Below are 27,568 nucleotides of genomic sequence, written 5' to 3'. Positions count from 1 at the left end.
GGCGCTCCTACGATCGTGTGTAATTTTTTCGCGCCACTTTTGATGTTTTCTTGCCGGCGCGAACGCACGCTCGTTGTTGGAGTCTCTTTTGAATATTTTCTGGTTAGCGCTTTTCTTCCCGATTTCGGCGCAACACAATGTGTCCTCCGGTCGAGCGACTGTGGAGGCCTCGCGCGGGCCAGAAGAGGTGGAAGAGACCCGCTGCGCTCCCCGCTAAACGGTGGAATTCACCCGCCGGAACGAAGGAACGAACAAAACAAGCCGACGCATGGAACTTTTGCAGATCTGATCGGGAAAACCCCCGACACAAACAAAAGCATCCCTAAAAAATATCATCACCCTCGAAAGACAGTGGAGAGAGCCAATCCTGACAACAAAACATTACCTCTACCTCCTTCAACCGCGCCGTGCGAGGAGGGATTTGAAAAAAAGGCAGAGAAATTTAAAAGAAGGGCTGTGCAGGCGCCTGGATGAAATGATCCGTAATTCTCGAAGGCAAAGCCACCGATATGCCTGGGGAATTCCGCGAAACCGGAATTGCGGAATTTTTAAGAAACACGAAATGCGTTTCTTTCCTTGATCGTGGGATTTTGGTGTTTAATTCAATTTATATGAAATTGGATCGAATAATAAAGGTAACGGATTTAAAGGATTGTTTTTTTATAATGAACGAAATAAAACTATATTCTTGTAAATTTATTTATCATCTCTACCAGAGCTGGATAATGTTACATGTAACAAAAACAATGGTTCACAAAGTTCAACCTACATTGTTGTGCGATTAGTACAACAACAAAAAATTAGGTCACTAAAACGGAAAAGGATAAAAATGTGCTTACACAAAAGTCATGTTAGCCTACAGCGCACTTTTTTCGATTCATTTTGGTCCTTTAGAAACTTCATAGAAAACGATGAATGAACGGCATAAAGACGTGTTACACATACAACGAACTACTGTCTTCCCAGAAAAAAACCGTATTTCGAGTAGATTTTTGATGAGATAGATTTTTTCTTCTTTTCATGCTTGCCTTTCACATGCCTTCTAATATTGTTGCCGCCGTTACTTGCCGAACGATGTTCATGGAATGAGCATGTGTCTGCCGCGGTTTGGCGGGCTTTGAGACATTTTTTTTATTATTTTCCGAACCTTGTCGTCTCTTCGTTTCATCGCTTTGAGCACCGAAAAAAAACAGAACAGAAAGTTATGTCCCGGAAATGACGTAATGCTTGATAATCCGCGAGATGTGCACCACAATGAGATGCAAGCCATAGCTGATTTAATTTTTCAGCTTGAACTATCGCAGAACATGTTGTCATATCAAGAGTTCGAACAATTTCTAGCGATTTATATAATTCTATTACTATTATTATTATTATTCAAAATTCAAGACAAATCAAAACATATTTTTGCACATCTTACGATTTCTTTAAACATATGCAGCCTATTTGAGCGCAGTGCTAGAATATGTGGGACCGTTCATACGTCTTGGGCAATGTTCTAGCATCCTAGAAAGACATTTTTCGTATAATCAACTAACACGACCAAACGCCTTAAGCATGTTATTTCCTATTTAAACTCTTAAATTTTATTCATGTACCCATGCTAGAAATTTCATTCTAAATTTGAAACGAAGGCTAACAACTTCCTTCAATATAAATATTCTCTGTTGTGTGTCCCTGAAGCAGGAGCAAACGGCCATGGAAATATGATAAAGAAAAAAACATCCGGGAATGTTGTGCCCCAAAGGAAGCCGAACGGTACCGATGAGAAGCGCAGGAAAAGGATGGATTGGATAAAAGGAGGAAAGCGCAACCGCCCAAGGGCGCAAGAAGAGCATACGACAGAGAGATGGAAGAACAACATTCCGTGAATGGAGACAAATGGACAGGGAAAGAGTGGAGGACCCAAAAGCAGGCGGCTTACGAAGGACAAGACAGCAAGGAGAGGGAGAAGAAGAAAAAGAAGAAACACACGCATAAGAAAAATGTCTTATGCTGGGGCGTTTCTTTCCCACGCTACTTTCTCCATCGTCATCGTCATCGGCATTATCATCGAAGTCACAGCGCGGTATTCGTGTGTTGGCTCGTTAGCGTACACATACAATGTACACGCCGTGTGTGTGAGACGGAGCATAGTTTTTATGCTGTTCTCGTTCTGTCCCTTACACATTCTCCAAAACGAGTTAAAGATGAAGGTAAAGTATCCAAACGAGAAGCCAGCCTAGCTTTTCCGAAAAACGCAAAATTGCAAAAGGCACAAAAAACTTTTATTTTATATAATTTTCCTTTCATTGCGCGCATAGGAAATTATCGATTAATTTTTAGTTACCTTAGGGAATAGGATTTGAATGATCTATTAAAAAGCACGTCGGAGAATAATCTCCTCAAATAAACAATCATAGCTATGATGTAGTTTAATTTAATACACAATATATATGTTGGAGTTAAATACAATTTCGTTATTTGATAACATATTTTAGTTTGCTTGTGCGCAAAATGCCGCTTTCAAATTCGCAGTATCTAATTTTCCAGTCGCAAGTAGCAACAAAACAACAGTGATGAGCATCCCTGGCCGAATTTTCCCCAAGAGAAACGCACCAAAGAGAAAAGGATCTGTCTGGGGTGCACATAACAGAGAAAGAGAGAGAAAGAGACAGTTCTCCTTCACAGGGTTCTCACTGAATCCGACAAAAGAGCGATGCTACGGTGCGTTCTCTCAGATGCGAGACGGAGGCCGCACGATACGAGCTGTTTTCGCTCTCACTTCCACGGGATAACACAAAATGGCGGCCGTGCGGACAACTACCAACGCATACGGTTCAAGAGAGCCTCGATGGGTGGTTAAAAAGCGAAAGAGAGAGAGAGATAGAAAAAAACAACGATACGAGTGAGTTCTCGCGGGCTTCTTCAGGGCAGAAGAATACACGATCCGGTGATCAGAAAAGACACCAAGGCAACGCAGCAGACCGGCGAGGGAAGATAAGAACAGAAGAACGGTGCGAGCAAGAGGAGAGAAATAGTCTCACATCGAAGAAAAGCAGCAGCAGGCGCACAACAACAGGGCACCATTGGCAAGAAGAAAAATCGCGTTCCTATTGCGTGTGCGTGAGGATGAGGAAGCAGAAGAAGAACGGAAAGCAGGCATGGAGAAAGAAACCGTCACGCACAACGGTCCTGATGCATGAGCGAGAAGGTCGAAAAATGCTTCTCTTCTCCACCAATAAATACCTCCATTTTACTCGCTTCTGATCATCTTATTCTTCGGCTGTAGCCACTCTAGCCCTCTTCCCCCACCATCATTACCACCAACACATGCTTCATCCTTTCGACGGGAAGGACGAAATGAAGAAGCGCGCGCGCGTGTGTCGAAAGCGCCTATAAGACATTTTTTTAATCTAAAGGACCCAACCGAGTGAAGGAAAAAAGAGCCCACACATTGGTGAATAAAAAAAAACCGCAAGAGGAAGCAAGCGGAAGTGGAAAAATAATCGAAATACATGGACGTCGTGATGGTTTCCGGTCGGGTCTCCCCGAGGTTTGTTAGGTCAAGAAGTGATGAGTAAGGCAGTTTAATACTACTAAAATAATATATTGACTGGTTTGTTCAATTTTGAAAACATGCGTTTTAAACTATTTACATTAGTTTCAAACATAATCTTCCTGGTGAGTGATCAATGATCAATTCTGAAACCTTTGTTGTCAGTCTTCTATAAAAGTATATATCACATTTAAAAATTAAAATTAATAAAATCATTATTTTTTTATTTACATGTCTGATAGCCATTTCCATCACGTAACAGCCGTTTAATCAACAGTAAAAGTACATGGCGAATATTGTGCCACAATTCCTTTCCAATTTGATCCTCAAATTCAAACGAACTTCCGGAAAAGTTTAACCATCATCCAAAGGAGCTGGCTTTCCGGGCGACAGCTCTCGTAGGAAAAGTTTCATCTATAAAGTAGGTAAACTATGCTCGCCCCGGGATTCGACCATCGGTCGAAGCTCACCGGACTAAAACGACAAACGTACGCACAACCTTAGTTAGAGATGTGCGCCCCTTTTTCCCAGACATTACATGCCTTTTTCTTGCCTTCTTTCGTCCACTTTTCTTCTTCTCGTCCGTCTACTTGGGATTTTTTCCTCATATTTTGAGAAGCCAAAAACCGTTCGTTCCCATTCCCGGCCGCCGCGTGCCACCTTTCCATGTCCCCCAGCAAACCCCTCTCAAACACCAACTCCTTCCGTACAAACCATTCTGAAAACAGAACCTATGCTTCGCTTCACAAACCACACACCATCACTCGGCGGCGACGGCAAAGGGCGAACCCATGGCTTGCTGGAATTTTACATCGCCCATTTCGCTCTCACACCGTCCAGTGAGAATGTGCGACAGAGACGGGACGAACGAGACCCGATAAGCACGCGTTGCATATATTTCAAACGAGAGCAAACGAACGATCGTCTGAAAGAAGGGTGCGTGAGCGAGCGAGCTGCTACACTTGGACGAGCCCGCTTTCTCTCTTATTCATTCACTCGTTTTCTCTCTCGCACGAAGCGCGCGGTTTGTGTTGTACTACGGGATGCCAGTCTTCTTCGTGTTACGTGTCCCGCGGGACGGAAAGTCTTCTTTCATGCCATTCCACCAACCCGCACCAACTTCCCACAAGCGTGAAGTGAGCGTGAATGAGCGAAGGGCGGCTGCGCCACACCGCACACGCGAGTACACGCACACCACCACACAACCGGCCGTTATAACCCAGTCGATCATGGTTTAAATTTACTAGCCAATGTACAACAAGAACGAGAGAGAGAAAGAGAGTATATGAGTGCGAAAGCGAAAAGAGCCACGTAAAGGAAAAATACTTTTCGAAATTCTCTCTCACATCTCTCTCTCTCTTTCTTGCATACACTCGAACGAGAACGCGAGTTCGTCACAAGTTCTCTTCGCACTCGTTCTTTCTCTTTCTCTCATTTCCCATCTCGCTTACATGAAGCAAACATCGAGCTCGTGATGGAGCGCGCCAAAACCATCTTCACCGCAAACATACGCACGCACATCCCTTAGAATGAAGCCTCAAAGAAGAGCCGACAAAACAACGCACCCCCTCAGGCGCGAGCGTGCACACACACACACACGCGTACGCACGTGCACCCAGCAGACGCTCCCCAAAATCAAACTCACCTTCGACATTCACGCTAGCGGACACACATCATCACGCGCGCACGCGGGAGAAGTTTACGCGTTCGCTATCTCGCTCTCGCGTACATTTCAGAAGCACAGTGGGCTTGGGGAGGGCTCCATAATTCTGCAACACCGGTGGTACTATCCTCACCCCCTTCGCATACACATACACACACTCACACGCTCCTTGGCGTGCTTTTGGCGCGTCTCGGTCCGATCCAAGTGGTCCGCGTGAGCCGCACGAAACGTCATGTGCAACCGAGCGAGACGCACATACTTCCCGTGTGCAAGCGAGAGAGCAATACATTGGTACGCGCGCGCGCGCGCGCGTACGCCACCTTCAATGCGCACCGTGAGTAGCACTTGGGAAAACACGCATTTTTCCACCAAAACAGCGACAAGTGTGGGGACGTTTTCCACACCGATGGAGTGGAGCCTTGATTGGGGGATTCCACACGCACACCGAAGCGCCCGCGAGAGGGAACAAATTGTTAGATATCCTTGCGAAACACACACGCGGTGCTGTTCAAGCGGAGTGACAGAGAGGGGAGAGACAAACTTAGAACGCATTCTCCTTCCTGTTCTCGCGGAAACTCTCATTCTTTCTCTCTCTCTCTTTTTCCTGCAGCTTGGACGCTTCTGTCTCGTACACTCGATGCGCTTCCTTCGGCCTCCTTCTGCTCCAACTCCAAGGCCATCTCTCACACGACGCGCGCCAAGCAAACAAATGACGGAGCGAGAGCGAACACACGCACTCACACACGAACACCGTTCTCTCTCTATCTCTCTCTCTCTCTCTCTCGCTTCAATGCACTTCCTTTACACTCAGTCGTTTCGGCGGCACAACACGCACGCACTGTGGGGCTGGGGTTTCGTGAATCCGGAAGTGGACCGAAAATTCCATCAGGTTGATGAAGAGAGAGATGAGGACAGCTTTTCCGGGGGGCACACACGGGGGTCTCTTTTTCCGCGAATAGTTCCCCGTTTCTCCTTGCTAAGAGGATTTGGTGTTCGCGCGCAAAAACTTCCTGCGGCGAATTTTTCACGATTTTCCGCGAAACACGCTTTTCCAACCCAACAACAAACTCTCTTAGCGCGCACATTTCCATTGGGAGGATTTGTTGTTTGTTTTTGTTCGACCTCCCTCTACCACAAGTTGGAAGAAACGAACGAAGGAAGTAAAGGGCCTAGGGAGGGTGGACAAATAACACGCGTGCTTTCTTCCTGTCCCTCCCCAAAACACCCACTCCAACTCCGGTGGACCACCACCACACATACTTCCTAACGCGACGGAACCTTCCGTACAAGCGCCTCTGAGTGTGCTTTTGATCCGGCGGCGGCGTGCGAAGCCAACGACGACAATTCATTAGCACTTCATCATCAGCACCGTCATCGTCATGATGATCATCATCGTGTCATCGTCGGCGGTCGCTTACGGTGGAACCCGAAAATATTGCGTTTCTACCACCCGACGGCGGCGGCGACGGCGACGCAGCTCACCACCGACGGCGGCCACCATTTTCTTTTGCTCCACTACCACCGCCACCGTTACCATACGTGAAACGCTGCGGCTATGTTTTTCCATGTTTTTTTTTCCCCCTTTTGCTTCTCCGCAACACTGGCGATGTTTTGTTCACGGGGATGCCGCTACTGTGTTTGTGTGCACGCGCGCACACGCGTGCGTGTGTGTGTGTGTGTGTACGTGTGCACAAGAGAAAAAAAAAGGATCCGGAAAACTGTCGGTCGCACACACGCGCGCTTTCCAGGAAAACCGCGGCGCTGGCTTTCCCGGTATCGGAGCACACTACGGTGGCGCGGATTTCTCACAAAGTTTTGCTGGCGTTTTCAGTTTCTTCGAGGCGCGCCTTTCGCTGCTGCGTTTACACAGTGTCACCTTTGGCTTGCTTCTTGCGCAGCACAGGACGGCGGTTCACACTTTGCGACGCCACTACCCACACTACACACATTCAGGCACATTCAGCTTCACGCACGAGGCGCGCGGTCAATTCTGCACCACCTTCTTTAGCAGAGCTTTTCGGAGGTTTCCGCTTCACGGGCTGCCAACGGCGGGCACACTCTCACTTTCGATCCGGTCGCGCAAAATTTGCATGCGCAATTATCAACTGCGGAGGTAAAAACCGCAGCCAAACAATGAATGCAAGGAAGAGAGGGAAAAAACACACAACGAACGAGCCGCAACGCGCGTGTGATACCTCCGCCGCGATCTTCGCAATCGGAATGAGTTTAACTTTTTCTTCTGCAATGTTTCCGAGCGGCTCCCTTGGGCCGCGCTTGTACGTTCGCTCTCTTCTCGATCACTCGCTCTCTCTCTCTCTCTTCCGCGTGTGGGCTCTCGCGCTATGCTGGTACTCACACTGTGAGCGCACTCATTTTGAGAGCGTGCCTGATGGAGCGGGAAAAAACAGTGTGCTCACGTTTCGAAGCGCGAAACGAGAAAAAAAAAGAGCGAAAGAACAAGCGAACAAACAAGAGAGGGAGAGCGAGTATTCGAAGAAGAGTGACGAATAGGAGAGAGCGAGTGTGAACGGCGGCGTGACATACGCGCTGTCACGCTACATTCCACGAACTGCGAGCACGTGACATTGTGCGCACGGAAAATGTCGCGGTCGTGTGTGCGGAGTCCTTTCTCGCAGGAAGCGGTGCTTTTCCGTGGGATGAAAAAAGGAAGAAAGCACACCTTAGATTTAAGCGACACGTCCTTTTTTCCTCATGCTCCTGTATCGAATGCTGCATTTGTTTAGAGGCTAAACGCATTGATTAGAGAGCGATACGGAACGCTATCATTACGTAACGGATTGAGCTGCTGTCGTCACGGAACGCGCCCTTTCGGTTCTGCAAGTTTACATCTCACACAAGCAGTGTCCTTTTTTATTCAAACAAATCTTTTTCTGTTTCCAAAATTGTTCAGGTGATTTTTACAATATTTGATATTTAAAATATTTTACCCAGAGTCTAACGATTTTAACCGAGCAATTTTTGAAAAAAAAGTGTACCATGCTTTTTACATTTATTCTTAAGCTACCGCAAGAAAATCAGCAGCAAACAGTAGGTCCTTCGAATGGAAACTAAAAGGATATTTCTGTCACTTAAACATGCAATTATTCAGCAAAGCTTGTGTTTCAGCTTTACCCCTCCAACTAAGCAACGATCGTGTCAAATTACAAAAAAAAAACGCTCAAACCAACACTGCATGCAGTTCGAAGAAAGTTCAACATAAAATTAAAAGAAAAACGCTAAATTGCACTTCAATTAAAACTGAAACTAATCTTATAATCCCCCAATGCGAACTCGGCAGCCTGCAGAGCGGGTTTTCTGTGCAGAAAAACCCGCCCTGAAAAGCGAGAGGCCCACCCGTGAGAATTGACTGGGTGGTTGAGTCCCTTTTTGCGTGCACCGCCCTTTTGCTGGCTCCACGAAACGGAGGAGCTCCGATTTATAATCTCTCTCGTTGCTGCAAGCGCAGGAGCCAGGCAGTCTGGTCAAAGAAGCCAACAGAGTTTTGCTTTCTCCATCCCCGAACGCCCTGCACCCTATAACCCAGCCGACGCCGCCACCCACCCAACCGGCACGGCTTCTTCTAGCCCTACGGGAAGGGCGTGGGCGTGGACACGTTCACTTTCGTTTCATCAACAGCCAGTTAAGCGCAGATGGGCTGATAATACGCAACCGGTTCCACACTGGTTGCCGTTTTATTGAAACAATTAGCCCACCGGCAACGTGCTAGCTACGGTTCAATTTAAAAGCAAACAAAAAATGGGTGGAACACATTAATAATGCAGCATCCATCCATGCAGGCAGCGTGCAACTTTGTGGGGCAGTTGTTAAATCCTTTCAGGTAGCATTTGAGTTTGCGCTTCTCCTCTAACAGATTGCATAAGGACACTATACTTCCTTGGTCGCCTTGATGCCGAATTCCCGAAGTGAGATTGAGAAGCAAATCAGCACAAATTGGGTGTAATTAATCCATTCCTCACCCATCGATCGCATCTCGCACAGGGTTCGTCCACCGTTCGTCGAAACCGTTAAAAAGATCTCCGAACGTAAATTTAAACAAAACAAAAAATCCGCAAAAAAAGCGCACACCGACGAGGAACGACAGCAACGTGCTAATATAAATAATTCATCTCCGCGCATCGTTTCGAGTGGGGCTTCCGTCAATTTGCGGCAAAAATCTGTGGCACCAACTGGTCTGGAGGAGAAGATGAGTCTCACGCGCGGCAAAAGCTCACCATCAAAACCCATTACCGCCGTGGACTTCGGGTCAGGGAAAAGGCGAAATGCGATGGAGGACCGCCGCTGGTGGCCAACGGATCTATCTTCACCGCGTTTCGCTAATGAGCGAATCGTGCAGCGGGATTTAAGATGCTAAACAAAAGATAAAAACAAACCCAAAACCTCACACATCGGGTCATCCTCGGCAGTGGCACAGAGCGGGTGTGGCGTGTGTTGAATGAAACAGTCCAGTTAGCCGGTGGAAATTAGCAGGTTTCGTTTCGGAGCGGTGAAAGGTTACTGCCCTGCGTTTCGGAGGCTTTGGGACCGGTTCCGGTGGGCCGTGATGTTGTAGAAGGAGGAAAAGCTCGGCGAAAATTTCCTCCTCCAGCCAAAGAACCGGTGCGTCCCGAATGGAGGCATTATTTGCTGATAATGCACAAGCAGACAGGTTGGCTGGCTCCACCCAGTTGCATTTTCTATTCCAATAACCCTGTGATTGAAGATGGCTAACAGAATGTTATTATCACCGTATCTATCACTATAAATAATTTCAACCGCGTAAACACCCAATTGTAGCTCAAGCCCACGGGGTTATAATCGAGCATTAATTTTGCTTGTTCGGTTGAAGAATCTATCAAGAGAGCAAATAAAGAATCACGCCGCACTGGGCTTTTTGTTTAATGATACCCGTCCAGCTAATCGCCGGATCGTGCAGCTCACCAGCTCGCTGTAGTGCTGAGGCACCTCATGATGGATTGCGCCAGAGTCAAACGATCCAGAACGAGGGCACTTAACCCTGCCGCGTGGGCCACAGAGTTGGCACCTCGTTCGTTGGTATGTACAACAAAATCCTCCTCATTAGCAATCGGGCGAGGAGAACTATTTCACTCCACCGAAAGCGGGCTCCCCGATTCGTACGACAACCCGTGGGGTGGGATGAGCTCAAAACGAAAAGCTACACCCAAAAGGAAACCGCACTTCATGTGGCGGAAAATGGTACCCACACACAGGCCCGTGGAAACTTTGCTTGTAAAACCTTAATCTTTTTCGGCTCGTGTATAAAACATCCGGACTAAGTGAAAACATGACCTTAAGCCACGTTGGGAGAGGGTTTGGGGCGAAAAACCACCAGCCCAGCCCAGCGAATTGATTTCCGCCGCGGACGGGAATTCAACCGGAACTGCTGGGCGACAATCAGCGGCTTGGCAAAGGAAACGAGCGAGGAAAAGCGCCACCAAAGTCAAGTCCCGAGTGTGGGAGAAAACGAGAGCAAGGCTGAGGAGAAGGATGGCACAAGAAAAAACGCATCAAACGACCAAACCAAAGGCCTAACCCGGAGGCGGACCTGTTGGCTCATCAGGTGGCTCGTCTTCTAATGTCATAATCATCTCAGTCACGTGCCGTTGGCTGTTCGGCATGGTAGTGTTTGCTCCGATTGTGTGAGTGTGTTTTATTTTATGCTTTCTGATGCCCTTCTGCGCCCATTTCTCCCCTTACGAAGGGGCTATCGTAACTGAGATTGAATTCGAATCACAAATTTGCCAACCATTTGCCACCCTACGACGTCATGCTTCTTATCTTGCTCCCTCATGTCCTTCCCCAAGCAGCTTGTACATTTTGCTTCCACACTCCTTTTAGTGCGTGATACACGGCTTTTCGTCGCCGCGCTTCATAAAGCAGAGGTGGGACCGCATAAGGCGTTCGAGAATCAGCCAAGACTTGAAGCAGGCTTTCGCAGATTACACTTTTTGTCCGGAGGACGGTGGAGTCCTGCCGCAATAATCCATAGACCGCAACAAATTTGAGCGGAACTAGTCATTAGGTACGATTAAAAGCGCGCGTCTGGCACATGCCGTGTGTTGACGAAGCCTATGGTCTGCAAACGAAGTATTCACACGCATGAAGATTATTCTAACATGCGAATTAGAACAAATAGTACTAATATAGACTACTATACTACATGAAAAATAAATAAATGTTGCCCTTCGTTAAAAAATATCAATGAAGCCATTTACCGGTGGTTGCAGAATCCTTTAAATATTTAATTTAAGCGCCAAAATCAAGGTACTGATAAAAATCACCTATGGAAAATGGAGTACGGGTAGCCACCAACAACAAAGAACAACGGGGAAATGATGATGACCCGATGATCATAACAGATCTTGCTCGTCATTTTCCCTGGGGTGGCCTAGCAGTTTTTTTTCTCTTTCTCTCTCTCTCTTTTTTCTCTAAATCATATTCCAATTAGCAGCATTTAGCAGTTAGCGATAAAAGCTCGGAAGCCCGCGATCACTGGCCCGTCGAATGAGGCTAGATTATTTCGGTCGCTCGCGTTCGTGTTTTAAAAATTAATTAATGGAAACTTGCCACGTGTGTGCGGTACAATGACTTCTTACTTCCGTTTTTTTTGTTTCGCTGCTGGGTTACTATGAGCTTGTGTTTGATTTGGATTAAAAAAAACAAGCCCTTCAAAATTCGTTAACAATACGTTAGTGAGGTAGAAAAAGATATATTAAATTCATGTGAAGGCATTGATAGCGTTTCGAAATGGTAACATAAACAAACAAGAGTCGAGCTAATAATACAACAAACAGTTTGAAATATTTGTAATGCAATAAAATTCCATCTATTAGAGCGAATTGCACAAACAAAGAGTAAGCCCATTGAAAATATTTATCAAATATGGTGTGGAATGAACCGAAAGCAGCATGCAAACAATAACAACTGAGTTTTCCCGCCATAATATTCCAAAGCTCATCGAAGTTCGCTTCATCAACAATAACACCGGTTACATAGGCAGACAGAATTTGAAAGAGAGAATGCAAGAACATGAAAGAGAGAACGCACGAATGCACTCGGCCTCTGCAAAAGCCAGTTTCGACGTTTGCTCACACAAGGAAGCTTGGTGTTTTGAATGCAAGAAAATCGCCCGCATCGCCGTTGGATCTGCTGCTGACCAGACGACGCGCAGAGATCGGCGATTGCATCAACACCATCAAGCGTCAGTGATGCCACAGCATCGAGACGACGAAAAAACACACCCGTCTTCCAGAGGTCCTTAAGTCGTCGACGCCAATGGCGCTGCAAATAACGGGAACAGCTCTTGGGCCAACCCGTCGTTGGGTGAACGCGACGCAGGACCTGGGAAGGTGATCGAGGCTTCCTTGTCCATTCTGTCCACCTCTCTTGCCAACCCAAGCAAGACCCAGCAAGCTTTTGACCACCACCGGAGCGTCGAAAACGGCGGCAACCGACCACCAAACATGCCAGAGGACAGAGTTGAAACCCAAACGGCAGCAACAAAAGAAGAGAAAAAGCCAGACGCGGAAGTGCGCTGCACACGCAGGCACGACCACATGCACACGCCACGCGGAGATCGCGTCTCGAGCATGGAGAGAAAAAATGCATCTGGGTCTGGGCGGGACGAGAGTGAGTATTCAAACGAATCCAGCCAGACATGCCAGACGCACCAACGGGGCCAGAAGAAGCGTGGGATGCGGTGGCTGGTGAGGGACCAAACGGCGTCGTACGGCATTTATGCTGCGCTTCGCTTCGGATGAAATTCCAGGAAGGATCAGTGGGCCCGCCTTGTGGGCTGAGAAATTACCTGCTGCCGTTGGACCGGTTCGGAAGGTGGCGGAGGATGCAAGGAAACATAAACAACGATAGTAAAAGCGATCGAGCGATCGTCGTGGTGTAGGTGCCTATTGTCGGGTGGCATTTGCGTGTGTGTGGATACGTATGTGATCAACATCAGACCTTGCAGGTCGTAAGCTGCCTCAGACGTAGATTGCAGAGAATGCGTAAAAGTCGAATCTGAAGACTGCAAGCTATGGGAACGTGCATGATATCTTGAAATCAAGTGAAGAACGCACTTCCAGCCTAAATTACAGAACTGATTATGGCATCAAGTAGAACGCATCTTGAGAGAAATAGTTCTTATTTTTGTCACATATCGAGAACGTTATTGCATGACACCCAAACATTTAGAAACAACTATATAATCAAACATTATCAAGCTTTAAGGAAAAATACACGAATTTGAGAGAAATGGCATAAGTCAAGCAGATTAGAAGAATGTTAATTCATTTGTAAAATAGATAGAAAATCGAATGAATCACTCACTGATATATCCACTCATATTAGGCAGAATCATAATCGAACATCAATAGCCAGGAACACTTACCTGTAAAGGAAAAGAAAAAATAAATTAGCATAAATACTCTATTTTTTACATATAATGCCCCCGTTAAATGTTTGATATTTGGTAACTAAAATAAAATTTTGATGGAGACGCAAGGTTCTTTATGAAAATCTTGACTCTGAATGTATCAATTCTTCGGTATTGCACTTTAACAATTGCAAACTTGAAGTAATTGTCACATATTATAAAGGATTTTTAGAAGTCTGAACATTTAACAAAGATGTATCCTTAAAGAAATCTCAAGTAAAAAAGCAAACAAATAATAAACGCTGGTAATGGCAAAAAAATCTACGCTCATGCAGGCATTTCGCAAGGGCGCATGAAATTGCTTTATGGTGAAGGATTTTTCTTCATTGCGCGTTTCTCATCCCATACACTTCACTCTTCGTCCCGGGTGCTGCGGGAAGCAAGGAAATCATCGCAATTTGCCTTGGGGGCGTTGTTTTCCATTAACAGTTCATTTTCCCAGCTGATGATTGCACATCCGGCCCCGGGTCGCTCGGCAAGGATTCGCCAGTGGCGCCGGTCGCGGAATCCCCGAGCCGTGCCAACTCGAAGGGCGAAAGGATAAGAGGATGCGCATCGATATGCAACAGGGTGCGCGATGATTGGTGGAATTGCCGGCAAAGTGTGATAATTACATTTCGGCCTCCGAACCGCCGACGGCGCACGGGAAAAAAAACGAAAACACGCCGAGCTTGCATACGGCAAAGCCTCCCCATTAGCTATCAGGGTTCGAAGTGAAACTGCCGATTATCTCACTCTGATGCACGCCGCATTACCTATAGCCGTTGACGGGGTTAGTTGAGAAAATGAAACGCTAAGAAAAGGGTTTAACGGGACGTCACGTTGGACTGCTCCCACATTTGTATGTACCTAAAAGTGCGGTAAATAGTGCGAGAGAATTCAACGAGCTCAACGAGATTAAAGACACGAAAGTAATCGACCAGGAGCCACATCGGTAAAAGCCTTCATCCAGCTAAATAAGGATGAACAACTATTGAATTTACCTGAGGTACTATTTCACCAGTTCAAGCTTAACATCAATCGAAAGGAAAGCAATGAAAATAGTTGAACAAAAGTTGCTTGAAACAAACAACGAATGTGGAAAATAATTCCCATTACAAGTCACAAACCCTCAACTCACCATGAAGAGAAAAGCATTTGAACTATTTTAACTATTCTCTTTTCACCGTGTTATTTCTTGGCAGCACGGTGCATATTAAGAAATCGTTGGGTGAGCTGTAGAATACGAGACGGACGCCATTGCTACCGATAATTCGTTTCATTGCCATAACTCGAGAGCTTTTCCTTTGGTGATAACGCAATAAAGTGACTATCGATAGACATAGTTTAAAAACAATTTTATCTGGTACTTCGATCGATCGTGGTTTTTGAAGATTATTAAAAATCTAAATAAGCCTAATTTTATCGCTATATGTCGCATTTTATCGTATTTCATATTTGCACGTCTGGCAATTGCTTTGGCAACTTCGACTAGCGTTCGAAAAAGAAAGCAACACGAATAACACCCAGCCTAGACGAATCTGTGGCGCTTAAAACTATATAGCCACGTTCACGACGCCATTATCACGTTGTCCTGCGCCATTCCGGTGACACTTCTTACTTCGTTCGCGAAGATTTTGGGATTGTTGTGATTTTGGGAAGTGTTGGTGTGATTCTGTCGAAAGCTACCACCAACCATTTTGGCTGTGTTAACGCAACGACAATATATGCTAAACAGAGCTCTTCCGCCAATTTGAATATCTTTATTTCGACGCACATACGCGTTGCCTCCAGCAGCACACTCAAAATCCAGTCGCGATTACAGGGCGTTAGTTTCTTTCTGGCAGCAGATTTGGCGTCGATCCTCGAAGAAAGAGGACCGTTTTTCTCAACACATGTGCATTGATTGATTCACATGGACGGAAGCATAAAAGCACAACTCGATACCAAACACGGTTTTGTTTACGAGCTTATGCTTCATGGTTGAAGGATACGCCTCTTGCAGATGATTTTCAATTCATTTGATAGGGCAGTAACTTCACAATAAATAAGTTTGAATTTTCTATAACTGGTTTTAAAACATTTGCACATTACAAATTTCAATTGGAAATAAGATAAATTTTAGAAATATCATAACCAATCAATATGAACAAAGATGCATACAAGGTACAATTTAAACACTTATTACGTCCAAAAAGTTACCTCCTTGATCAGATAGATATAAACATTTAGCGCCATTTTCGATGAGCTACCAAGCGCCTCCATGACTTACTCGAATTTTATTTGAATCAATTGCATAAAAGTAGCTAACAAATTTCTAACACACCAATTCAGTGTTCCAATGATGTAAAGCATACATGTAAATGAGAGAATTATTAAACGAAAGCAAAAGGATTTTTTACAAGCGCAACTTCATAAGCCCCAAGCTATGTTGAGCACGCTGGTGAACACTCACGCAGAATACCTCGCTGAATCTACTCTCTACTACCCTAGGAAGGATCCAAAGACAGTCTTCATTAGTGTGTATCCATTAAGAAGGTGTACAAAAATTAGCCTCGACCAACCATTCATACCTCCAAACTTAACTCCGACTAGGTTGCGAGTTTAAGACGTCAACCACGGCTAGTCGTCACCGCACCGACAAGGGCAGACGAGATAAAATGGAGCACGTGTGACCGGGCTCGGTGTCGATCGCATCGACACACATATACTAGGCTCCCCCAAAAATGCGCACCAAAGCGCTAGCAACAGCAGCAACACCAGTACGAATATTTAATCGTTGCGGCGCCAGCGATCAGAATGCGGCAGGCGTTGTAAAGTGAACGGAACACGCCCCAGCGTGGAATAAGGATGCACACATTTGATCACTGTTTTGGGGTGGGATATCCTTGCTGACAAGGACACGCAACGAACGAGGATCATCGTTACAGGGATTTCGGGACCAAACAGCCGCAATGACGCTTTTGTGCTCGGTTGCCATTTTTCGTCGAGCTTGAAGGGATGTTCTGCTCACCGAGAGGGATCAATCGTCGGGACCTCCGGGAGATGTCCAACTTCCCTAAACTTATCAATCCACCATCAACTTCACAATGAGGTACTTGTTACAAGCGCGCAAACACACACACACGTGTGGACGGACTAACCCTTTACCCACCCAACATGTGCCTAGAGAGCCTACGCACACACCCCCAGCAGCAAAGTCCATTCCGACATTTCCTGATAGGGGTAGCGATGGAAACGATGGCGGCCGACCGAATGGGGCGGAGACGACCCCAACCGATCTAAAGATGGTGAAAGGACGGGCTAGGTAAGATGGGGGGAAGGGGGAGGGAGGGAATAGTTTTTTGGATGTGTGCACGCATGTGTATGTGTGGAGTAACCAGGGGGGTGGGAGTTGGGTGTAGTTGAACGCGCGCGCGACAGATTCTCAATTTGATTTCGGGCCAGAAAGCGGCGTGCGCGCGGCGCGACACGGCGGTTACACATTTGGTTTGCGCGCGTGTGTTGGTATTTATTTATTTTTCTTCGGTGTGTTGTTTTTTTTTATTTGGCGCGCGCGTTTAACGAAAAGTTCAACGAACTGCTCGACCAGCCACAAGGTCATCGTCGCCGCGCAGAGCGCCGCGTGCGTTGCGTACTCGCGAGAAAGAAAACAACGAATCTAAATGTAAAAAAAAAGCCACACAAAACACGCGGGGTGGCTCGGAGAGCCACTGGGGAGCACAGCGATGGGGGTGAGGAAAACACTCACACCACCGTTTGGGGCAAGCTTGGGCTGGGCGTGAGCGAGTCCTCTTCTCGTGAGTGTCGTCGCGCGCGCGATTCGACGGACGAGAGCTGGCAGAGAAAAAAATAGGCTAGCTAAGGGTGGTGATTTGGGGCATCGTTCGAGAGGGTGGCATGATGATGGTGGACCAAATATGATATTTGAGTTTAAGTAACATCACGCTTCCCCTCCCCAACACCGAAAGTAAGCGCATACCCTGAAGTGCGCGTTCGGAGAGTGAGTTGCTGCCTGGCGTTTGATGAGAGTGGCGTGTGAAAAAGGGGCGATTGTTCACCCCAACGTATTTGCCGGCTACTAAGCTCCGGGGGGTAGGATGCTACGTTACTAAACGGTGCTAATAATACGGGCGTTGACGGTCTTTTGGTGCCCATTTTATTTTTGGTCTTCCACGAAGTCGTCCTTGCACTGCAGGAGCTAGCTTCTTAACGCGAAAAGGGCGGCAAGGCTCAATTTTCCAGCCTTGCTACATCTTTGTAGGCGACTCCTTCATGTCGGCAGGGCTATCGTTTCACAATTTTTCCTTCAATAAAACATCGACCATCGACCACCCCTATCGGTCACCTACATCTCCTCTCATCGTAAGCCACCGTCGGTCGAGCTAAGAATCCCCATTTTCGCGTTAATCGAGCTAAGGGTAATGTTTTTCGCCACGCCCATCAACGCGAGCATTACCAACGCATTTACCTCCGTAATGATGGCGTGCGCTGGGAGACTGGAACGTTGCAGGGTGAGCTATGCCGCCGGAAACGCATATTTATGCCAAGTGGGGAAAATGAGAACGCAACACGAAAAAAGGGATGATGCTGACGACAGGTGTTGGAGGACGAGAGTGGATGAACATCAAAATTCAAGTGTTGCAGGCAAGCGACATAAAAAAAGGGTTAGTACTGCCTAAGGGATCCTAAATGGATTACGACAACCGGCCACAAGTGGCTCTCCTGAAGGGAGGCTAAACTTTCGAAGGGTTCATCTTGCCTTAATCACTCGATCGACAGGTGTCATCCTTGTAGCAGAAGAAGGATATTGCTTGTCTTTGAGCCGACACGCAAAATTAAAAAAAAAAATTTTTTCATGTGACTCGCAACATTTGTTCACCGAATTTCATGAAAAAGTTTAAAAAATGTAAGAAAATGCCATAACAGCTACGAATGATTGTTGATTAAGCAACGAATTGTCTAAATTACTTATTTAATGAAAATTCACAATCAGTAAAAAAAACTATCTGTTCATATGGGTATTTCATGCATGAATCAGGATATGTTATAAATCTGCATAAATCAGGATATAATATAAAGTAATGATATATTATAAATCTGCAATACCCATTGTTTGCTTTATGACTTTGTTAGAAAAATCAGCTTACAGCTAATTATTTTCTCTCAAACGAGTTTGTTGCATTCATTCAATCATTTTTAAAACTATCACCGATTACTGAAAGTGCATAAAAATGAGAAAATGCTAAAAATGCTCCTCTATATCAACCCCCATCCGACTGGTGGCGCGCAAAAGTGATTTGTACTAGCCAACGCCAGTCAAGCGAGAAACCGCACCGAAGGAACGCCCGGTCGGACTGGTCTCGCCGATTTACCCACGGGAAGCAATGCAAACCATCGATCTACCAGTGCCCCGGTGGACGAAATTAATGCACCACCCTCACTAACCATCCTTCCCTCCATTCCTCCATCACAACTGCAAAGATCCACTTCACTCCTGAGACGGCGGTTTGTGGTTATGGAAGGATGTCCCCCAGGCGCGGCGACGGGCCAGTTTAATATATTATCAATTTTATATTCGTGGGAAACCACCCCCTCGGTGGTGGCGCAGCCCACCCCCCGGGTGGCATCTGCATTCCCACCGGCACAGGCGAGACTCCATCTAGCTTGCGGTGGGAAGGCGGTAAAATGAGTTATTATTGATCTTTTGCTCCCCGGGCCCGCCAGAGCACGCTACAATCCTCCGGCCAGTTGTCCTGGTAGGCGGAAAGATGCAGCGACACAAAGCTAATGGCGGATGAAACCCCCAAGGCGCCCGCCCGAGGCCGCGAACACAGACGGACGGGCGATCGATTGCGGTTCGATTCTGCTCACTGCCCTCTTGGGTAAAGGATGTGGGCGCTCTCGCTTCACACGGCCACCCTAGCACGTCTTATTGATTTTGGTCGCAGGAAGCCTTCACCCAAGGCCAACGAGGGCGTGTAGCCCTTCGAAAGGGGCGGGAGGAAATATAGGAAAATCCCATACTCGGAAACGACGGCCAACTGTAATGGCGAGAGCACCGTCGAAAACTAGTTCCAGCCTACTGGAACTTCGCAGATGGCAAACAATGCCATGCCTCGGCGATGGTGTGCTTGCGGTACGTAGTGTCGAGAGGTGAATGGAAGGAAACTCCTTGAGCCACGATTCTGGTACACAAACGGGCCGATGGTCTCCTGGTTTGGGTAAGGTCCGAAACTGGGCATCAAAACGGAATAATTCCCAGCAAACGAGGCCTTTTTATCAGCCACCGGAGCCAGAAGCCCGCCTTAACAAGTGGACGAAGCGGTGAGTTGATGAAATTACATCGATTATATTATTATTAACGAAAAATGGCTAAGGGGAGGGGGGCTCGGACAAATTTTTGATTGCATTTTTTTAATGCAAGAGAATATAATTATCTATTTGTCAAACGCATGAATTACTTGAATATTGCTAAGCAACCAAATCATAAACATAAATCATTGATAAAGTCTCACAAATATAACAACTTTCTAAAATCTTGCAACAAATGAATTAATGCTTTATCACATCAAAGCAGCAACATAAAATGAGGTTGAGCAATAATAAAAAGCACTCAAACAGAAAGAAAAAGAAACGAATGCATTTTCTGCATAAATAAAAATAGAACGCCATCCTAAAACAAGCAGCATATAACGAGAGGGTCGTCGAGTCGACGACTTACTTGTTTGCTTTCATCTTGATCTCGTCGAGCAGCAGCAGATCAACGCTATTGGTGATCAGTTCGGGCCGATGATCAACCGATCGCTTCACGTAGATCTGACCATTCACGGTGAAAACACTTTTGATCTTGCCATCGCGCTTCAATCGCATTGCCTCTGCCTTGAGGCTGACATTGCTACGGGTTAGATTTTCGCTCACATACACCCGCTCGGTGGATCCGTCGTAGCCGAGCTCTTGAAATGACAACCCGGTGCCACCACGGCCTCCTTCTTGATACCGCCGATAGAACTCGTTTCGTGCATTCCGGAAAACGAACTGCACGTGAACGGCGGCCGGTTGCGGCTGCTGAACAACTACCGCTCGCATTTTGGAAGAACTACGAGTCCTTCCGACATTGTCGAGCACGTTGGCACTATAGCGCGTAGGTAAAGGTGGTTTTCCGGTAGTCGGAGTAGTTGTACCGAGTTCGAGACGCCGGATGTGCACAATCGGAATCTCACTCTCGGCGTATCCAAGCTTACGTGCAATACGCACGAAACACTCGCGCAGTCTTTCACCCTCGTAATCGGTTGGTATACCTGCCAGTAGCAGATCCCCGGCCCGGTTCGATCGCTGACCATAGTCCTGATGCGCCAGGAAGAGCCGGTTTGTCTGCGTTAACCGTCGGTTCAACGTTTCAATGCGATCTCCAATTTGATCACGCAAACCGTGTACTTCCGACACTAGCCGATCAAACTTGTGGTCAAGCATTGCTCCGTGGTCATCGAACACTTTAAGATCAGTGTCAGGTTGCTCCAGCGATTCGATGGAGCAGCGATTGCGTTCATTGCAACGTTCCAGCTCGCGCTTCTCAGTCGCGGCGATTGCAGACATTATTTCGGCGTACGCGTCATCATCGTCCTCGTCGCTAGTGTCCGCAGTTGGCAACAGGAACACACGGCGCCGACCTGACTGTTGCTGCTGTCGATCGTCTTCGTTGATCGTGTCATCAGTGCAACCGATAGAAACCCCATGCGAGTGGGCCTTTCGTTTGTGCGAGAAGGACATGCCGGGATGGTTCGAATTATTAGACGTAGGGTAGAAATGTAGGTTTTTTTGGCACTTTTGGCACTTGGTTTGATCACGCACACACACACTTGGAATTTTACTTAGTTGGAAAAGTTATTTTCAAAAGCAATGCACCATCGAGCATGGTACGGCATGAGTTATGTACAGAACGTTGCATTAGCTCGACGCACTAGCTAAGAGAAACCGATTGATTTGAAGTGTTTTAATTCATGGAAAGAAAACATTTAGAAATTAAATACGAAACAAAGGCACCAAAAACAAAATTAAAGCAACGAAAGTACAGTGAAATAAAATAAATACTGATTAGTTTTCCTCGGATGCATAACAAGTATAGTCAATTCATGGAACTGAAGCCTGTCAACCTGTGTGTCAACACAAATTGTGTTGTTTAAACTAGCATATACGAAATGGCACGCCGATAACCCATGCACCTTCTTCGTTTGCCCTGAAGAATGGAGAGTATAAATCAAAATAAATACATCGTGAAAGAAAGTAAGAGGCTTCGGCTTCAAAAAAATGCACAGGAGCTCCGCGTTCAACAAGGGCCAACGGGCCACCGTATGCTGAAATAGAATGCGGGCGATGGCGAGCGAAGCAAAGGATTTGTCGTCTCCCCAAGCAAAAAGGCTAACACAGACAGAGTCGGAGTGGTACAAAAATAGATCACAGTTGCTTTTCGTCCCCCAATGGAAAAGTGGGCGCTTCGGTGAGATTTAATTCCATGTAACCTAATACGCAACCGCCCGGCGGTCGTACGTACGGGCGCGTGCCTCAGTAGGATCAAGGGCGTGTATTTTGTACCATTTTTCCACCCCAGGATGGAAATTTCGGATGGGTGGAAAAATTAGACACCCAAATGCCTCGTATTAGCCGCCCCTGCCACCCTTGGAGCTTCTTGGCTCGATGGCTCGAGGGAAATTTTTATGCGCCGGTCTTGACGCTGAATGTTTGGGAAAATGACTGCACACTCACACCTGGACAAACGACATCAGCCACACGCAAACAAGTACAAGTGCGCGGTGTTATCCTTGCGTGAATTTGAACGTTTGCATGTATGGGCTTTTCATGGAGAATTTTCATTCAGAGCGAAACAGAGAGAGAGAGAGAGAGAGCGAGAGAGGGACAGCCGTAAAGACAATTGAATGTTCATTTTCTCTCAGAATACGCATCCTTCATGAGCACGAAACCGGTGAAAGCAATGGGACTGTGACTTACGGCACCCTCTAGTTGGTTTACTTTCGTCTGCTTACGAGTGGACTATTTTTTTTTAAAACCCCGTAACCGGAGTATTATTGATTTTAAGGATTATACCGAGTGATTCCAACCATATAGAAGCGCAAAGCGTCATGGAATTTGCTGAAAATTTGCTTTCATCGCAGATTCGAAAATATATCCTCAAAAACTTTACAACAAAACCAGGATGGCTTCCCCGATAGACCAACTATTTAATAGAAGTTAACGTTAAGGGATGGAATTTTTCGTCACGCGTCGCCCTAAGGATTACTCCTTTCAATGATCGTTTCAACCATCCCTTATTTCTGCTGCACCTTAACCAGTATTGCCTACAGCGCCCGTGCCGTTGTCTATTCGAGCAAAACCTACACCTACACCTCCGTTCCGTCGCATTAAGAACGGTGGTTTTGGGGTGAATAGACGGAAAATTATCGATTACGCTACGAATGTCGCCGCCATCCTCGGGCTTAGCTGTTCTTTACCCCAGGCGATAGCCTTTTTTTTCCTTTTCGCTTTCGATTTATCGTACTCGAGACCCCGCTCGTGCTCTCATCGCTTTCTCTCATTTTGTTAGTTGATACTTGGAGCTATATTTCAGCGTTATGCGTGTTCGAAAGGTCGCATGCAACCGCACACCAAACAGAGGGTAAGCCGAGGAAAAATGTACTCAACGCAGGAGCAAGAGAAACCGCTGTGTGATGACGTCGTTTGGAGCACAATTTTTCTTAGCGGAGAGAAAATGTAAACACGTAATTTTCCAGGCCGGTTCAAAGGGTAACACATACAACATAGTAATTAAAAATTGGTTGAAAACAGCAGATATGAAATTATACAGCTTTTACCAAATTATAATAGAAAAATAATAAAAATCAACATAGAGGACACTGCACAAAATGAAGGATGCGAATAATCCATTGCTTGCTAATGCCATTTAACCAACGTCATGTAAAGAAAAACAACACTCTTTTGACATATCACACTGCAATATTATTGCATTTTGTTTTTTTTTTCTTCCAAGATTTTCCAAAATATTCTAATGTTTTCCCCGAGTTTAGAAACACCCAAAAAACACTCGCTCTCTCGCACACACATTATTTCCAAGATGTCCTTCTGCCATCACTCTCATGCACACCCACACACGCACACACCTTTGTCAGCACGTTGGATGCATTTTGCACAACCGTGTAGTCACCGCACGATTATACTTCCCGTTGATGCAGACCGAATGCAAATTCAGGTGCATTTTGCCAACGCAATACCGTTTTCCGGTCTGCTTCTCGACATTTATTGTAAGCAAATCTTTTCCACTTGTCTTGCTCTCAATCTGCATGAAGATGATTCCGGCAGTAGCTAACAACACAACACGTTATTTTGCATTTTTCTGAAGCAAACGATGATAAAAATCGCACCCGTTCAGCAAGAATCGGAACAACACATTGAGCGATTGTCGAGAACTTGGCTAGCATTCGCAGCGTATCCTGTCGCGGTTCGACAGGCTGCGCGCACGTTCACTAGTGTGGGTTTTATTTTCCGCCTGCCCGGAACGGCAATGTTTTACCGGCAAGTGCTAGGATGGGGTGTCGCCAGTTGCCGGTCTATGGACGGTTCACTCTCGCTTGTGTTCTCTCAAAAAAGGGGCGCTCTTATCGCGTGGACTCTCCAACGGAAGCAAAAACCCGCTCACCTTCCGGCGGGCCGGATATCCTTTTCGATACCGTGTGTCCTTGCGGCCGAGAGCAAACAAAATAAAACGCGAGAGAAAGCTCATGCGATACCGCCTCAAACGGCAGTGAAGAGTGGAGCTGAAATGGAAAAGAGATTTTCCACTGTGCTCGCTACTCGAATATTTTCCCTTTCATGAAGGGAGGTTTCATAGCAACAGCGCGCGCGCTTCCGTCGACGAAGGTATTGGTGGTGTTTTGCAGGCGAATCCAAAACTAACCAATTCGCCGCAATGCAAATAGTGTTTTTATATGCTTTAGAAACGAAATGTTACAGCAAGCAAGACATAAAGGATACTCCAAAGGGCTTGTTTGCTAAATTCACGATGTACATTACCATACCTCACAGGTATTTGCCAAAAATACCCATTGTGAAACCCGCACTGATTACAGTTTTCCCGGTCACGATTATTCATGAGAAGCACACAGATACAACCACGCGAACCAGGAATCCTTGCGAACCAGGAATACTATGATTGTAGCGTGGTGTTAGTAGTAAGCGGAGGAGCAAATGATAGTACACATATGAAACAGCAGCGAAATATGTCTTTGTTGCTCGAGTATTAGTACCGGGCATAGGTTGATTTAGTAATAATGGTTGGAAAAGAGCGGTAGATGCTCAATTGCAGCATCCAAATGACCCTTGAATGGATTTGCAGTTTCTTTTGAGTGGAAAACTTCAGGTCTACCGTCCCATATACAACAAGTACTATAATTGCATAATAATTTTTATTTCACAGAGTTCAATAATGCATTTGATAGTATGTTGTGTTTACTTACTGCATCTGTTCAAGCACAAGAGTCAAAAATCAGTACAAACCTGAAATAAAAGAAAAGTTTATATTTAGTAGTTGTAGTATGATTTATCTATTTTCAAATCATTTTCCTAAAACAAATCGAAAAAAATCGGATTTAATTAACAGTTTAACATCAAATTATCAACACTTTTAATATAGTTGAGTGATATTTATTTTCTTCGATTCTAACACGAATTTTTCTTCCAGACTGGCAAGTATTTCTACACAAAAACAAGAAAGAGTGATAAGCTTTAGCTCACGCTTCTGCTATGGACTCTGTCATCCGATCGGGAATCCCCACCGAAATTCCCCAACGATTCTTCGACCCATTCATCAGACACATCTCTCGTTGATGGTTTTTCATTTTTTCTTCACCGTCGGTGTAACGGGGAATTTATGTGGCACACACAGATACAACTAGAACACGAGGAAAACCCCCCCAAGCCACACGCAATGGAGCCCCCGTACGAGCTACGGACAACAGGCAGTAGCGAGCAACAAAGCGTGCTTTTGAATTATAGACATCTAATTGGCGCAAGCTGTCCAAGTTGTCATCGTCGATGATGCACTTTATCGACGAATGCGCTTCTGCATTCCTTAGCACCACGCTACACAAACGAGGGCCAGGTGAAGGAGAAGAATAAGGTGTGCTTTCGGCTTGCTTCTCCGAATCCAGGCTCCAGTCCAGGCGCATCAGAAAAGAAAGATGCGCCGCAGAACGGTGGCGCTGCTGCAGGGCTGCTGGGTTTGGTGTGGTGATGGTAAAGAGTGGCAAATGCGGCAAAATGCACAACCACCGAAGAAGAATAGAAAACTGGAAACATTCTTTTTTGTTGTTGTTTTGCTGCCTTGCCTTTATTTATATTTCTTCCTTCGCTTCCCGAGAAATTCCGCCCGAAAGGGAGCCGCATTCCAACGAGTGGGACGCGAGTTGGATACGGACGGGGAATGAGAAAGAGAGATAGGGAAAGAGAGAGAAGGGGGATACAACGCGACCCATTCGCGGTCGGTTTCGGTGTTGTGGCTTTAGAAGCGGCATCTTCCTGCCGCTTGAACTAGAGATGCTGGGGGCTGGTTTTCCTTTTCTTCTTCGCCTTGCTTGCGCATCTTGAATTGGAGTTCTTTTATCTTTCTTCTACTGCAGCCCTATTGCTCTAGTGGCTCGGAGTTCTTAATAGCCTAAGGTGCTATCGAGGAAGCTACAACGGATGCTTCCTCGGGGAAAGAAAAGCCACACATACACACACACACAAACCACACATGAACTTCCTTCTTTAACTGCTCCCTTTCCGAACGATTCGACGTGACGTTTTTGTTTTTCCTATTTTTCACTCTCTTCCTCTTTCTCTCTCTCTCTCCTTCCCTCCCGCTTCCATTCTACTCGAGTCAATTGCTCTGTTTGGCTTTTCCGTGCGTACGGATTGTTTTGGTGTTCTTTTCCACTTCGTTTGAAATCATTTTTCCATAACATCGGTGGCCATCTTCCAGCCGTTCCGTTATGGTCTGGAGCGGCCGCCTCCACCACTAGAGCAAATAGTCGCAGCATCCCGCCGTGTAGGACACCCTGTGCATTCCATTCCCATTCTTGCCCTGTCCGCGTGTGTCGCTTTTTCGTGCCAAGCGATGGAACAGGTTGAGGCGGTTGTGTCACACCCGGTGCAGACGCACTTCATCCGGCGATGCGCTTGGCCGGTTCGTGGTGCAACCGAATTCGGAATGCATTCCGCAGTCCGGTGGGGAAGTGGCTCATCGTGTCGGTGCAGTTTGTGCGATTGCAGTGCGTGGATCGGGAGCGATCGTTTCCAGGAAGAGAGGTTTTTTTTTATCTTATGTGACCGGAGCTGACGGGAGTTGTTGGGAGTGGTTTTCTTGCCAACATTCCAAGCAACCGAGCTTGCCGTAGTTGATCCGCAGGAACAATCACGTTGGCAGTACGAAAGTGAACTAGGCATTCAAAGCGCAGAAGTGATTGATTTTTAACAATGAGCGTTCTTTTGAGAAGGTTTGCAGGCTCTGTATCCTTGTGAGAATGATCCCCTCTTGCAGTATGAATAGTGAGGTAAGAGTGAAGTAAAGATGTGAGGGAATATTGTATTCTTGAAATTGATGAGTGGATGAATGCCCGAAAAAACATATATGTTTATACCACAATGTTTGATACATTAATAATGTTTACAAAAAAGACATATACTAGAGCTAGTTCTTTTATCAGCACAATAAATAAATTTGAATAAAAATATTTGAAAAATAATTACATTGAACAAAAAAAAATTAAAAAAAAAACCCTTTTCCTCCTCAGCCGTCTGCCCATCGTTATCGCATACAATCGAAGTCAAGCAGCATATGCCAGCAGAAACATTCCACCGGAGCAGGGAGATACGTTGCTCTAAAAACCCA

The 27,568-nt window shown here is 46.1% G+C and overlaps 1 protein-coding gene across 1 annotated transcript in view; it reads right to left on the bottom strand.

The window, feature by feature from the left end:
* Positions 1 to 21,399, bottom strand: part of LOC128724976 (uncharacterized) — a 53,194-nt gene extending 31,795 nt beyond the window's left edge. Inside the window, exon 1 of the mRNA XM_053818695.1 lies at positions 20,354 to 21,399. Within this exon, the coding sequence (XP_053674670.1) occupies positions 20,354 to 21,399 (1,046 nt within the window). The remainder of the gene's footprint in view (positions 1 to 20,353) is intronic.
* Positions 21,400 to 27,568: the final 6,169 nt, after the last annotated feature.

The sequence above is a fragment of the Anopheles nili genome, chromosome 3 (genome assembly GCF_943737925.1).
Source record: "Anopheles nili chromosome 3, idAnoNiliSN_F5_01, whole genome shotgun sequence".
Lineage (NCBI taxonomy): Eukaryota > Metazoa > Arthropoda > Insecta > Diptera > Culicidae > Anopheles > Anopheles nili.
Note: the sequence above shows the minus strand (reverse complement) of the source record. Positions and strands in the feature narration are given on the sequence as shown.